Source organism: Penaeus chinensis, chromosome 10, assembly GCF_019202785.1.
Source record: "Penaeus chinensis breed Huanghai No. 1 chromosome 10, ASM1920278v2, whole genome shotgun sequence".
In the NCBI taxonomy this organism is placed as follows: domain Eukaryota; kingdom Metazoa; phylum Arthropoda; class Malacostraca; order Decapoda; family Penaeidae; genus Penaeus; species Penaeus chinensis.
In genome coordinates, this window is record NC_061828.1 from 22,146,486 (window position 1) to 22,158,985 (window position 12,500).

Sequence of the window (12,500 nt, forward strand, 5' to 3'; positions counted from 1 at the left end):
TGCGTGTGAGCAAGTATATGCATGTGTATATATAGAAATAAATAAACAAGAGAGAGAGAGAGTAAGAGAGGGAGACAAGAAACCAACAATGTCTGTCAACTCTAAACCATAATCTACAGACCCCATAGCAGATAATATGTCCTTGGTTTGTAAACAGTCACTCGCACTCCGTCCCCTTAATCCCCTCTGTTTGCTGATAACACGCGAAGAGAAGATAATCCCTCTGCAAGGGATTTGCATCACCCCCCCCCCCCTCGCCCGCGGACGGCAGTCTGGGTGGCCCGAGTCTCTCGTGAGCTCATTTCATAAGCAGTCGACTGAACTTTATTCTTAATCGCTCTCATAGACACTACACGAAATAAAAAAAAATATTTCTACTTGTGTCTCTGTTTAAAATAATTTTAAATAAGGCTCCAACTTGTTAATAAACACACGTCTTATCATACACAACTTTTACTCATAACATAAATATGTAAATCAAAAATTAATTACCGAAAAAATACTATACAAAGGGAAACAAACCAAGAAGAAAGCCATGTCAACATTTTACTACCGAATAAAGCAATCACTCCATGTAAATTCAAGGAGAGGAAATTTCTCACTCTTCGTCCTTCCATTCACACGAGTAGACACAACAAAAGGGAATTGCGTTTAGCGCCTTTCACAAACCATGATGCTGTTGGGTCCCTACGTGGCCATCTATAGAGCAGGAGACACTTGATCAAACAACACAGGGGAAGGAGAAAGAGAGAAAGAGAGAGAGAGAGAGAGAGAGAGAGAGAGAGAGAGAGAGAGAGAGAGAGAGAGAGAGAGAGAGAGAGAGAGAGAGAGAGAGAGAGAGAGAGAGAGAGAGAGAGAGAGAGAGAGAGAGAGAGAGAGAGAGAGAGAGAGAGAGAGAGAGAGAGAGAGAGAGAGGAAGGGAAGGAGAGAGAAAAAGATAAAGAGAGAGAGAAAGAGAGAAAGAGAGAAAGAGAGAGAGAGAGAGAGAGAGAGAGAGAGAGAGAGAGAGAGAGAGAGAGAGAGAGAGAGAGAGAGAGAGAGAGAGAGAGAGAGAGAGAGAGAGAGAGAGAGAGAGAAGAGAGAGAGAGAGAGAGAGAGAGAGAGAGAGAGAGAGAGAGGAAGGGAGGGAGAGAGAGAAAGATAAAGAGAAAGAGAGAGATGGGTAGAAGCATCAGATACCATGACGGTAAAATGACGGTAAGGTTTCTTATCTTTTTTGGGGCTCTACAAGGGTATCTATGTCTTGTCATATCGTAAGCGTTGCAGTATCCCGACTTCCGGCACCTAGTGCATATTCACGCATCACCTGGGTCACCTTCGTCACTTTTTAACCGGACCTCATGTCTGACGAGCTTCACATCCCCACTACCCGTCACGATATATACCAAAACCATCCACGACTGTCTACTACACTTCCCACTTAGTATCATTCTGGCCTGCGGTGACCGTTCCATCGAGGCCTTAAAAATATCCTGTTGTCGAGGGAATCCAATTTTCCAAGCATGATCCCTAGTAGTCGGATATCCAGAAATGGGAAAATGAAAAGCCGCTGCGAAATTAGCACTATAAAAATACTGTCATTTCATCTGAGATTTCATCCAGTTTTTGTCCAATGCATTTCACTGAAATGTTCCGTTCCAGTTGAAGAAAGTATTACGAAATGTAAGCTTGCGTTTGCCTCAGTTGTGTATGCGTGCTATTGCTGGGCTTATGTGAAGAAAAAATGAAAAAGTAACAAGCCTTAAACTCTTTAAAATACACCCTAAATCTGACGTATTGCAAAGCATTAGTTGCGACGTTAATCTTATCACAATTTTCCGGACTCCTTTTTGCTTGTTCACATCAAAACAACAAAAACAATTGATGATGGAAAAGCAGCAACAGCTTCGCTTCTAATCTGGCTGAAAGCAGAGGTGAATGTATTCGTGGCCTCTGACTTAAAACACCGGCGACACGTTACATGCAAAAATGGTTTTAAACATGTTAGGATCATATTACGTTTCAGATAACTGAAAACTCATCATAAATTGCTTTAAACAAGTTAAGTTATATCTCGGTAGTATATGTACGTTATTACAAGAATGGCAAGAAATAATAAGCCACAAAAATCAGTATGCAACACGGTACACAAATTTAAGGTAATTATATTAGGAGAGTAAACAAGAAAACAAAACTAATTTCGGGGGAAATGTCTCCGCGAGCATCACGGCATTAAGGTAATCAGTACGAGCGAAGCGGGAGAGCAAAACCCGGCTAAAGCCCGCAACAAATAACAATGGTGTCATTACAGAGAGCCGGGTCCCGGGAGCCCATGACAACCCTAATATATTACTCTGACTGGTAACAGGAACATCTGGTGGCAGACGTACACCGCCACACCGCACTTGCCTCACACACCGCGGACGCCGCTGAGAAAATATATTATTCTCTTTCCTGTTATGGTATCATGAACCGGGCTTACACATGGTCATGTTTGATGAGCTATCCATCTACTAGATTCTCTCTCTCTCTCTCTCTGTCTCACGAGGCATTATTTGCACATCATTACTCGTCATACACAGCGGGTTTCCGGTGCTGTTCAGGGTTTTTTGAGATAACGCAGACAAAGGATCTCAAAAGTGAAGCACAAGAAAAAGGGCGCGAAGGAGAGAGGAGACGCGCGTCGCGGCTCAGGTATTTTGCTGGATCCAGCCGTCCCCTGATAAGCAGATTAAGCAGCCGAGAGGCGGAGTTCTGACGGCGTGAATCAGCTCTGCCAACACCTGAGGCAACTCTTGGGATAATAATCGCTTCTCAAATACAATTCTTGTATCCCTGAGCTCCTCGTCTTCTGCCAATGTTGTCTAATATTAAAGGACTTTAGCGAAGACTCGAGCACCACTCTTACTTGGCCTGAATTCGTTATACGTTTGCCTGGAATACCAAACTACGATCCTCATCGATCTCGACTCGGAGGAATGTCATCGGATGCAATATCCATTTCATAAAAGTGAATCCCTCCATATCTCTCATTTTTTGTGGCGAACATTCCATTTTGATAATAACACTCAAACTCCATGTCAGAAATATTGCTGTCTTTAAGCGCGGGCAAATACTCCTCTACGCTCGTTCGTAAGTCTGAAGACAGGGTTGCCTCCTCCCACGGCTGTTATTGTGTATCATGATTAATAACAGCGTGTCATAACAGAAAAGTTGGGAGGACCAGAAAGTCCACGTCCATTAATTCACACTGACAACTTTAACTGAAGTGGATCCGATCTAGACGCGCAGAGCCCACGGTTTCAGACATGACATTCAATTTTCAAAAGTGTTCATAACGTCCCCATCGGCCTAGTGGTCGAACAAAGCTTGTGTAGAATGGGGCAATAGATCCAAAAAGGAAAGAAAAGAAAAGAGATTTACTGATGAATTCTACTCGGCTTGGTCATCCACCTCTCGTGCTGGTGAGAACAACATGATAAAAAATGAAAGTCGACAAGACGTGTGGCAGGAAATGTCGTGTGTTATAACAACGAACCGCGGAAGTTCCCGCTGCACACAGATCTGTAAGAAAAATATGTTTCTTTCACTTTCTCCTTTAATATCTTTCTCCGAAATTTAATCTATAATAACTGAAATATTTCCTATTAAAAGTTCCATACATATATGAAATATAAATGTACATGTAAACACATGCTCGACCGTGAATACGTAGTAGTGTGTCAGTGTCTGAATCGCACTACGCAAGAATGTGTAAGGGCTTTGGATACTAAATCTAAGGAATCATAATTACACAGTCCTCCTGATGGCAACAATTTGTCCTTTTCTGAGACACCGTTTACGCCTACAATCATACCGATGTATAAACGAACAACCTGCGACCGCATAATGTGGCAGTTATAGGTATTATGGTAATAAGAAGCGACATTTCTTTCGTCGGTCGCCCTAGCCGCGCCCTCGAGGCTTTGGGACACGGAAGGACACCGCTACTACCCGACGCAGGTCCGTGACAGGATTCGTTTCCCGAACGCCATAAAATTGGTCGAAGCGAGATGATTCGAAGACTATAGCATAATATACATTAGACTCAACAATAAGAATCGTGTTAAAGAAAAGTTCGAAAATAAATTTCATATATATATATATATATATATAAAGACCGATATTCTTGGAAATCCTACTTGGGACTCAAAAAGATGTAAATGAGTAAAAAAGCTTATCCATTAGAGCCCCTCTGCCAGAAAGTTTTTAAAGACGCTGCCAAGCATGATAATCTTAAAGGTGAGATGAGCCCGGCGGCCACCCCAGGCCGGCCAGAGGCTACGCCCTTTATAATCTCTCAAAACATCGCGTGTCCATGTCCCGCCCACATTGTATCCTAAGTAACCCGAGGCACGACCTAATGAAGGTAGATGCCTCATGGGGATATTTTCTACACCGTGCGACACAATAAACTCCTGACACAATGAAGCAGTTGTCTCTTCTGATTACCAGTAACACCTTGCGACGCTACCGTAATCTTACTGAATAATATCCAAGTATAAGCATCTGCTGGAGCTCTTCTCGCCCAATGCTTTCTTTCGAGGAACAGCTTGCTGATTCTGTCTTATTCCTCGAACAACAACAGCTGCTTCCTGCGCCAGACCCTGTGCTTGTAATTACTGAATGACCTAACCTGGCAGGTACATCAACGCTTTTCAATATCTCAGTCTTGAAATATGCATTTAATAGAACATCGCTGAATGAAAAAAAATGTTTCTAAGCCTCATCCTCTCGCTATGCAAAAATACGAAGGCTTCGTGTGGAAACGCGGTAGAATTCAAAATTCGCGACAAGCTGTCTGTCATCTTTGTCAGTTCAACAGCAGTTACACAGCTATGTTTTTGTAAGTAAGACCAACTCTCGGCAAGAAAATGTTTCCTCTATTTGTTCCAGGAATGAACGCAATGCTTATACAGGTAGATGATTATCATAAATGTGGATGGAGGATAATTACTTAATTGCTAATAAGTACCTGTTCCGGAAGAAATCTATTAGTCAAAACGTCCCGGCATTGAAGGGGACTGTATTCATATCATTAGTGTCACTCAAACAAAACGAGCAATTATTTCACAGAAATAAGTACTTTTGACGATTTCATTATACTCTTGTCTCATCAATCTATCTACTGTACCGAATTTAAGGATGTGAGGATTCAATATATCTGATGATTAATCATACTGTGATCAAATTAAATAAACAATGAGATGTATCGACTCCAGCTTTTTATCAAGTTTGTCGTCCATACCCCTTTTCAGACTACAGAACCCTAAAGCATTTCAGCTTGAAAGTTCCTCTTTTCCAGAGAATCTCGTCGTCGAAGCCTTACAGAATCCTTACAGGCTACCTCCCGGGTTGGGTAATCCCTATTACATTAAGGATACATTTTGTTACAGTTGACGGCCCCGCAGCTCTATTAAGAGATCATTACGCGCTGTAAACGAGCTCGAAAGCCCAGAGCCGTGAGCCGTAATGCTCCGGCACTCTACATAATTCCGTGCCACTTATGAACACTCACTGTGTATGCATTAATAACTATATGGTAGGTGTAACGGCCGACATCCACTATTATACAATTCCAAGACATCTTTCTTTTTTAGCATAATTCCTTCAACTTATCTATGGTCTCTCCGCAAATGGCTAGGAAGGCTGCAGAATTCATGGGCAAGGATAAATCAGGTGTGCTTCCCCGATCTCCCTATAGGATAAGCCATTGCACAAGCGTCGGAATCTACGGTATCTCGTAAATCAAGTAATAAAATGTGACAGCGTGAGGGAGTGTTGTAAGTGACACTGGGGCGGAATGTGCATATGGTCCTGAGAACGTCGTGTAAAGTCGTTGCAAAAAGCTCGAGCGCTCTAAGAACATATGTTCCAGTTCTTCTCGGAGAGAGGGCAATAAATAAGGAGGCAGTGCACGAGCGTCAAATAGACCTGAGAAGGACGCGTCATAAATCTGGCCTTCAGCCCAGGCCGCCAAATAGGCCGACTCCAGCGTCTGGGTGCATGGTAAAGTTTCATGACAGAGCGCATCCGCCATGAAATATACAGGATAGGGAGAGAGACGATGTCAGCTCTTGAATAAATCGACTCTAGTTGGTGTCCTTTTCACGGACATCAACCTTCGTGTAAGCGTTACGATATTCCATAATTGCGACATCCACTTTTTCATTTACTTTACTGACACAGTTTCTCAAACATTCGTAAAAGATCAAATAAAATAATATCCTCACAGAGTGTCTACGTCAAATACCAGAGAGAACGTCCATGACGCTGGTGCTGGAGTTCAGCCGTCAGACGTAAAAAGGGGCAAGTTATAAGCGCCGAGGGCGGGGCTGCGCCGTCCACCGACAGAAGATCATCCGTGATAAGTAGTGGGCTATTAGCGGAAACTTTCCCCGGCGCCGGAATTGCGTTAATAGCCTTCATCATCACCGCCACAGGGGGCAAGAATTTCCAGTTCATTGCTGATTACGAAAGAGGTTAGTGAATATTTTCTTGGCAGGCACCACCGAATTCAAACTTTTTCCTGTTATACCGAAGAATTTTGGGGATTTTTCTTTTTAATAATAAAAGATGGTGAATGGTATGGTATCTCTGCACGAAACGCTAGGGGCCAATCTCAAGGGAAAAAGCTATCGAGATTCTTTAGCCATCCGGAATATCCAACGAAAAAGAGGATAAAGAAAACTAACACCACACCATGATGCATACAATACATGCTTTTTTCATAGTGGCACGTTTTACCTCTGCTTTTGTGAAAAAAAACTACACACACACAAACACACACACACACACACACACACACACACACACACACACACACACACACTAACACACACAAACTCACGCACGTAAGCACAAACACACACGCACGCACTCACGCACAAACACACACACACACACACACTCACACACACACACACACACACACACACACACACACACACACACACACACACACGCACGCAAGCACAAACACACACGCACGCACTCACGCACAAACACACACACATACACACACACACACACACACGTACACACACACACACACACACACACACTCACACACACACTCACGCACGTAAGCACAAACACACACGCACGCACTCACGCACAAACACACAAACACACACACACACACACACACACACACACACACACACACACGCACACACACACACACGCACACACACACACACACACACACACACACACACACACACACACACGCACACGTACACACACACACACACACACACACACACACACACACACACACACACACACACACACACACACACACACACACACACACACTCACACACACACACGCGCGCGCGCGCGCGCGAAAGCACAAATACACACACGCACTCACGCACGCACACACACACAGCGGCATCGGTGCCACACAGCAGATACTCACATTAGAAAATTACAGGCGGTAAAATGTAACGAATACATTTTGAATGTTTTGGAACATGACTTTACCCTAGTCTGACCTGTGGCCCCTCCCACTCCGCCGACCTGCCGACCTGCCGCCCCTCCCACTCCGCCGACCTGCCGCCCCTCCCACGCCGCCGACCTGCCGCCCCTCCCATTCCGCCGACCTGTCGCCCCTCCCACTCCGCCGACCTGCCGCCCCTCCCACTCCGCCGACCTGTCGCCCCTCCCACTCCGCCGACCTGTGGCCCCTCCCACTCCGCCGACCTGTGGCCCCTCCCACTCCGCCGACCTGTCGCCCCTCCCACTCCGCCGACCTGTGGCCCCTCCCACTCCGCCGACCTGTCGCCCCTCCTACTCCGCCGACCTGTGGCCCCTGCCACTCCGCCGACCTGTCGCCCCTCCCACTCCGCCGACCTGCCGCCCCTCCCACTCCGCCGACCTGCCGCCCCTCCCACTCCGCCGACCTGCCGCCCCTCCCACTCCGCCGACCTGCCGCCCCTCCCACTCCGCCGACCTGCCGCCCCTCCCACTCCGCCGACCTGCCGCCCCTCCCACTCCGCCGACCTGTGGCCCCTCCCACTCCGCCGACCTGTCGCCCCTCCCACTCCGCCGACCTGTGGCCCCTCCCACTCCGCCGACCTGTCGCCCCTCCCACTCCGCCGACCTGTGGCCCCTCCCACTCCGCCGACCTGTGGCCCCTCCCACTCCACCGACCTGCCCCCCCCCCCCCGCCCACTCCACCGACCGCAGGAATCCCGGGCCGCCCGTAAGCCTCCGCCAGCCAAGCCTGGCTCCGTGACTCCGCCATCTGCCGCTACAAGTCAAAGCGAAGTGATTAAAATTAATTGGCAGGAGAGGCTGGCGAACAAGTCTTGAGTAAGTGGACTGCTGAACAAGCCAAGGTCATGCCAGAATTCTCAGCGTCGTCCCTTTGTGGTAGTGACTATACTAAGTATACAAAGTATACAGAGAGAGAGAGAGAGAGAGAGGGGGGGGGGGGAGAGATAAATTAGGACGAAGGAGGAAAGGAAGGAAGAGAGAGAAAGAAAGAGGAAAAGGGAAAAAGGGAATGGTGAGGGTGTGAAGAGGGAGAAGGTCGAGAATTGATAAACTCCCTCCCTCCCTCAAGATAGGGAGAGAGAGAGAGAGAGAGAGAGAGAGAGAGAGAGAGAGAGAGAGAGAGAGAGAGAGAGAGAGAGAGAGAGAGAGAGAGAGAGAGAGAGAGAGAGAGAGAGACAGAGAGAGAGAGAGAGAGAGAGAGAGAGAGAGAGAGAGAGAGAGAGAGAGAGAGAGAGAGAGAGAGAGAGAGAGAGAGAGAGAGAGAGAGAGAGAGAGAGAGAGAGAGAGAGAGAGAGAGAGAGAGAGAGAGAGAGAGAGAGAGACAGAGAGAGACAGAGAGAGAGACAGAGACACAAGAGAGAGAGACAGAGACAGAGACAGACACACACACAAACACACCCACCCACACACACACACACACACACACACACACACACACATACACACATACAGAGAGAGAGAGAGAGAGAGAGAGAGAGAGAGAGAGAGAGAGAGAGAGAGAGAGAGAGAGAGAGAGAGAGAGAGAGAGAGAGAGAGTATATGTGAGTGGGGGGGGCTGAGGTGGACATTTCTGATTAAATGACTGGTTTTAAGATGCAAGTAAGTATTATATGTAAATAAACTCGTACATTCAGTTTCAAACGTGAATTCTCCTTGTGACATATTATCCGATATCAAAATGAAAATCACAAATCTCAATGAAAAGGCAAATTCGTGCTTCAGTTCACATTCAGTTATGAATAGAGAATAATTTTCCAACCTCTCTCCCCTTTGAATTAAAACAAAAGCATATGACTAAATGTTATCTGAATGAGCAGAGCTTTTGTGACTGGCTATAAGTGATGTTCCACTATGCTAAGCTGGCAGTACGTTCTTGCTTCACTTGAAATATTCATTTTTCACGGAGGGAGGCCCAGCACGAACGATAAAAAAATACAGTAAACAGTAAACTTTTCTTACAAGTACCCTTAAAAAAAATGTATTACGCAAATAACAACAGAATTAAAAGAGTTGATAAATATCTTGCATGAGCATTTCCTCTCCACTAGCAGGTAAGACAAACGAGTTCATATGCGCAGCAATCTGAGCCGGAAGTGTTTATCCTGTTAATACCGGGGCCTCCGTGTTGGCGTGGTGGCCCAGCGACGTCCGCGCGGTCCTCTGGCGGGCGGAGTTTCGTTCCCGGTGATTCCGGCAACGCCGCTGTCTGTTTCATCTTTGAGATCATCCGCCGTGTATGTAAAAGTGCGCGCGAGTCCGGAAGGGACGGTTGCGTGGGGTTGGTTGGGGTGGGGGCGAAGGAACGAGGAAGGAAGCAGGGTCTGTGGAGCGACTGTGTGCTCTATCACTCACTCGCCGGACGCTGAAACGCTCGAGCGGCGGAGCAAACAGGTGCGAACCACTCTAAACAACAGTGGGTAAACAGCCGAGAACAAGAGGAGACACGCAGCGGCAGAGCGGGGGAGCGACGGCTGGACTAACATACCGACGTGCCACACCTGGCCGCCCGCCCTTCAGACAATATGCAACAGGTGTCTCTAATTCCACCCGCTCACTTCGTTGGGTTTAAATTTCGCTTTCGGGGATAGCTGCACGTGGCTGCGCAAGCCGATGCATGTTTGCTCGTGAGTGGGCGGGAAGCATGAACTTCATTGCCCAGATTCATTCAACCAGATAAGTTACCGTCCTAATAGATGATGCGGAACGGAGAACATCGAAGTGAATAGCAAAGCAACGCAGCCATATGGTGGAGCAGAGGCCCGACACTTCCTCCACCGCCTCGCATGCGACCATCCACTCCTAGTACTTCCATAAACACAATTAACAAATGTCATCAAATCACTCTCATAGTCGCCTGTGAAAAATGAGGGTCTGATAAGGAACAGGAAATATGAAGAATTTGTTCACAGGCGCCCGTGATTTACATATGTCCAAGCAGTTACAACAAATACTAATTAGTGTCAAAACTTTTTTTTCTTTTATTCACATCAGTGACAAGAAAAAGTTTTACAAGTGAACACGTGTGCATACAAATTCGTGTTATTTTTTGTTCCTCGGCATGTGTACATGATTATGCTTCTATGACTGAGTGCGTAAAGGAAAGGGAGGAAGAGGGGGGAGAAGGAAAGAGAGAAGGAGAGAGAAAATGACAGGGAAAGGGAAAGGGAAAGTGAACGGGAAAGGGAACGGGAGAGGGAGAAGAGACAGGGAGGGATAAGAGAGGGAGAGGGAAAGGGAGGGAAAGGGACAGAGAGGGGAAGTAATTGTGAGAAGGAGAAGTAAGAGAGAAGGAGAGAGAAAGAAAGAGAATGAGTGAGAGTGACAGTGAGAGAGAGAGATAGAGAGATAGATAGATAGATAGATAGATAGAGATAGATAGATAGATAGATAGAGAGAGAGAGAGAGAAATGGGGGGGAGAGGGAGAGAGAGAGAATGGGGAGGGAGAGAGGAAAAGAGAGGAGGAGAGAAAGGAAGAGAGAGGGGGGAGAAGGAGAGAGAAAGGGGAGCGAGGAAAAAATAAAGGGGAGAGGAGGGGGAAGGGGGAGGGGGAAGGGGGGAGGGGAGAGAGAGAGAGAGAGAGAGAGAGAGAGAGAGAGAGAGAGAGAGAGAGAGAGAGAGAGAGAGGGAGAGGGAGAGAGAGAGAGAGAGAGAGAGAGAGAGAGAGAGAGAGAGAGAGAGAGAGAGAGAGAGAGAGAGAGAGACGAGACAGAGAGAGAGAGAGACGAGACAGAGAGAGAGAGAGATGAGACAGAGAGACATCATGACAGCCTGTCAATCTACTGCCAATCGATTGATACTGTCGCGTTAAAATTTCACTTCACTGCTATACAACATTAATGAAGAGAAATTCGCAGGACCAGGAACGAGGAGGGGAGGGGGAGCGAGGGGGGAGACCGACAGAAGGGAATTCCGGAAGCGAGAAAAAGGACGGAGGGAAGTAGAGGCTGCGTGGAAGTACGGCCAGGAGGCTGAGGGATGTGCTAGGACGGAAAAGAAAGAGGAGAAACGAGCGTAGACTGAGGGGAAGTGCGGAGGGAAATATTGCAGAATTCCTTTCTGCCTGACTTGCAATCACCGCCTGGCTGTCAGAGATAATATTTGCTATCCTTGACTTTAAGCCCGGATTATCTTTTCGCTTGCATGTGGTGCAGGAAACATACAGATACGCACACGTGAGTACAACCCACGACAGCAGGCATACACACATACGCGCAAGCCAACTTCCAGGCACGAATCCCCGTATTCAGTAATCTGCATATACATCCACCCGAATTACCATATGTAGAGATATATGCAAAGAAAGGAAGATGGATGAGTGGCTGGCAGAGCGGCTTGGTGCGCGGGAGGCCTCAGGGACGCGTCGACTCACACGGGAACCAGATTCCGAGAGCCAAACCCTAAAAATTACTTCTTGCTTTCCAAGTATAAACGAAATCGTTACATAAAATTAATCAGGTGAATTTCCGACCCTCCAGGTGATTTATTTACAAAAAGGAAGATTGCCGGAGAGGTTTGTACAAGGCCCAAGTGGTGCGGAGGGCGGTGATGGTCCTTCATGTGAGCCCGGTGGATGAGTGGCTGAAGGTTCTGATGAGGCTTGTAGAGGAGCAAGCTTAAATGGCGCTTGAAGTGGGTGTGGGAGATGGGAAGCTTCTTGCCACGAGCAAAGGAGCTGTAAGAGATGGAATTAAAGGAGTAGATGGAGTGTGTTGGACTTAGAGGAGTGAAAATAAAAGGACGGAGTAGCGGTTGGTATGGCGTGGCAGGTGGAATTAGAGGTATGGCTGTTGGAGTTGTAGGAGTGGCAGGTTGAGCTGGAGGAGTGGATGATGGAGTCGGAAGGGTTGCAGGTGGAGATGTAAGTGGTAGGTTCTCGTTAATTGCTCCGTTATAAACTCCTTTTACCATTCTGTTTCATAAGCATTTCCTTAGTAGTCGTTAGTGCCGTGGTAGGAGCGTTCAAAACCTCGGGCAT

At 47.0% G+C, this 12,500-nt stretch overlaps 2 protein-coding genes across 6 annotated transcripts in view; one reads left to right on the forward strand and one right to left on the reverse strand.

Annotated features, from left to right (window-relative positions):
* LOC125029539 overlaps positions 1-12,500 on the reverse strand; it is a 651,165-nt gene that overhangs the window by 505,574 nt on the left and 133,091 nt on the right. The window lies entirely within an intron of this gene.
* Positions 6,286-8,340, forward strand: LOC125029879 (extensin-like). The gene is made up of 2 exons (XM_047620061.1): positions 6,286-6,317; positions 7,515-8,340. Exons 1-2 carry the CDS (start codon positions 6,286-6,288, stop codon positions 8,338-8,340), a joined length of 858 nt encoding a protein of 285 aa, XP_047476017.1.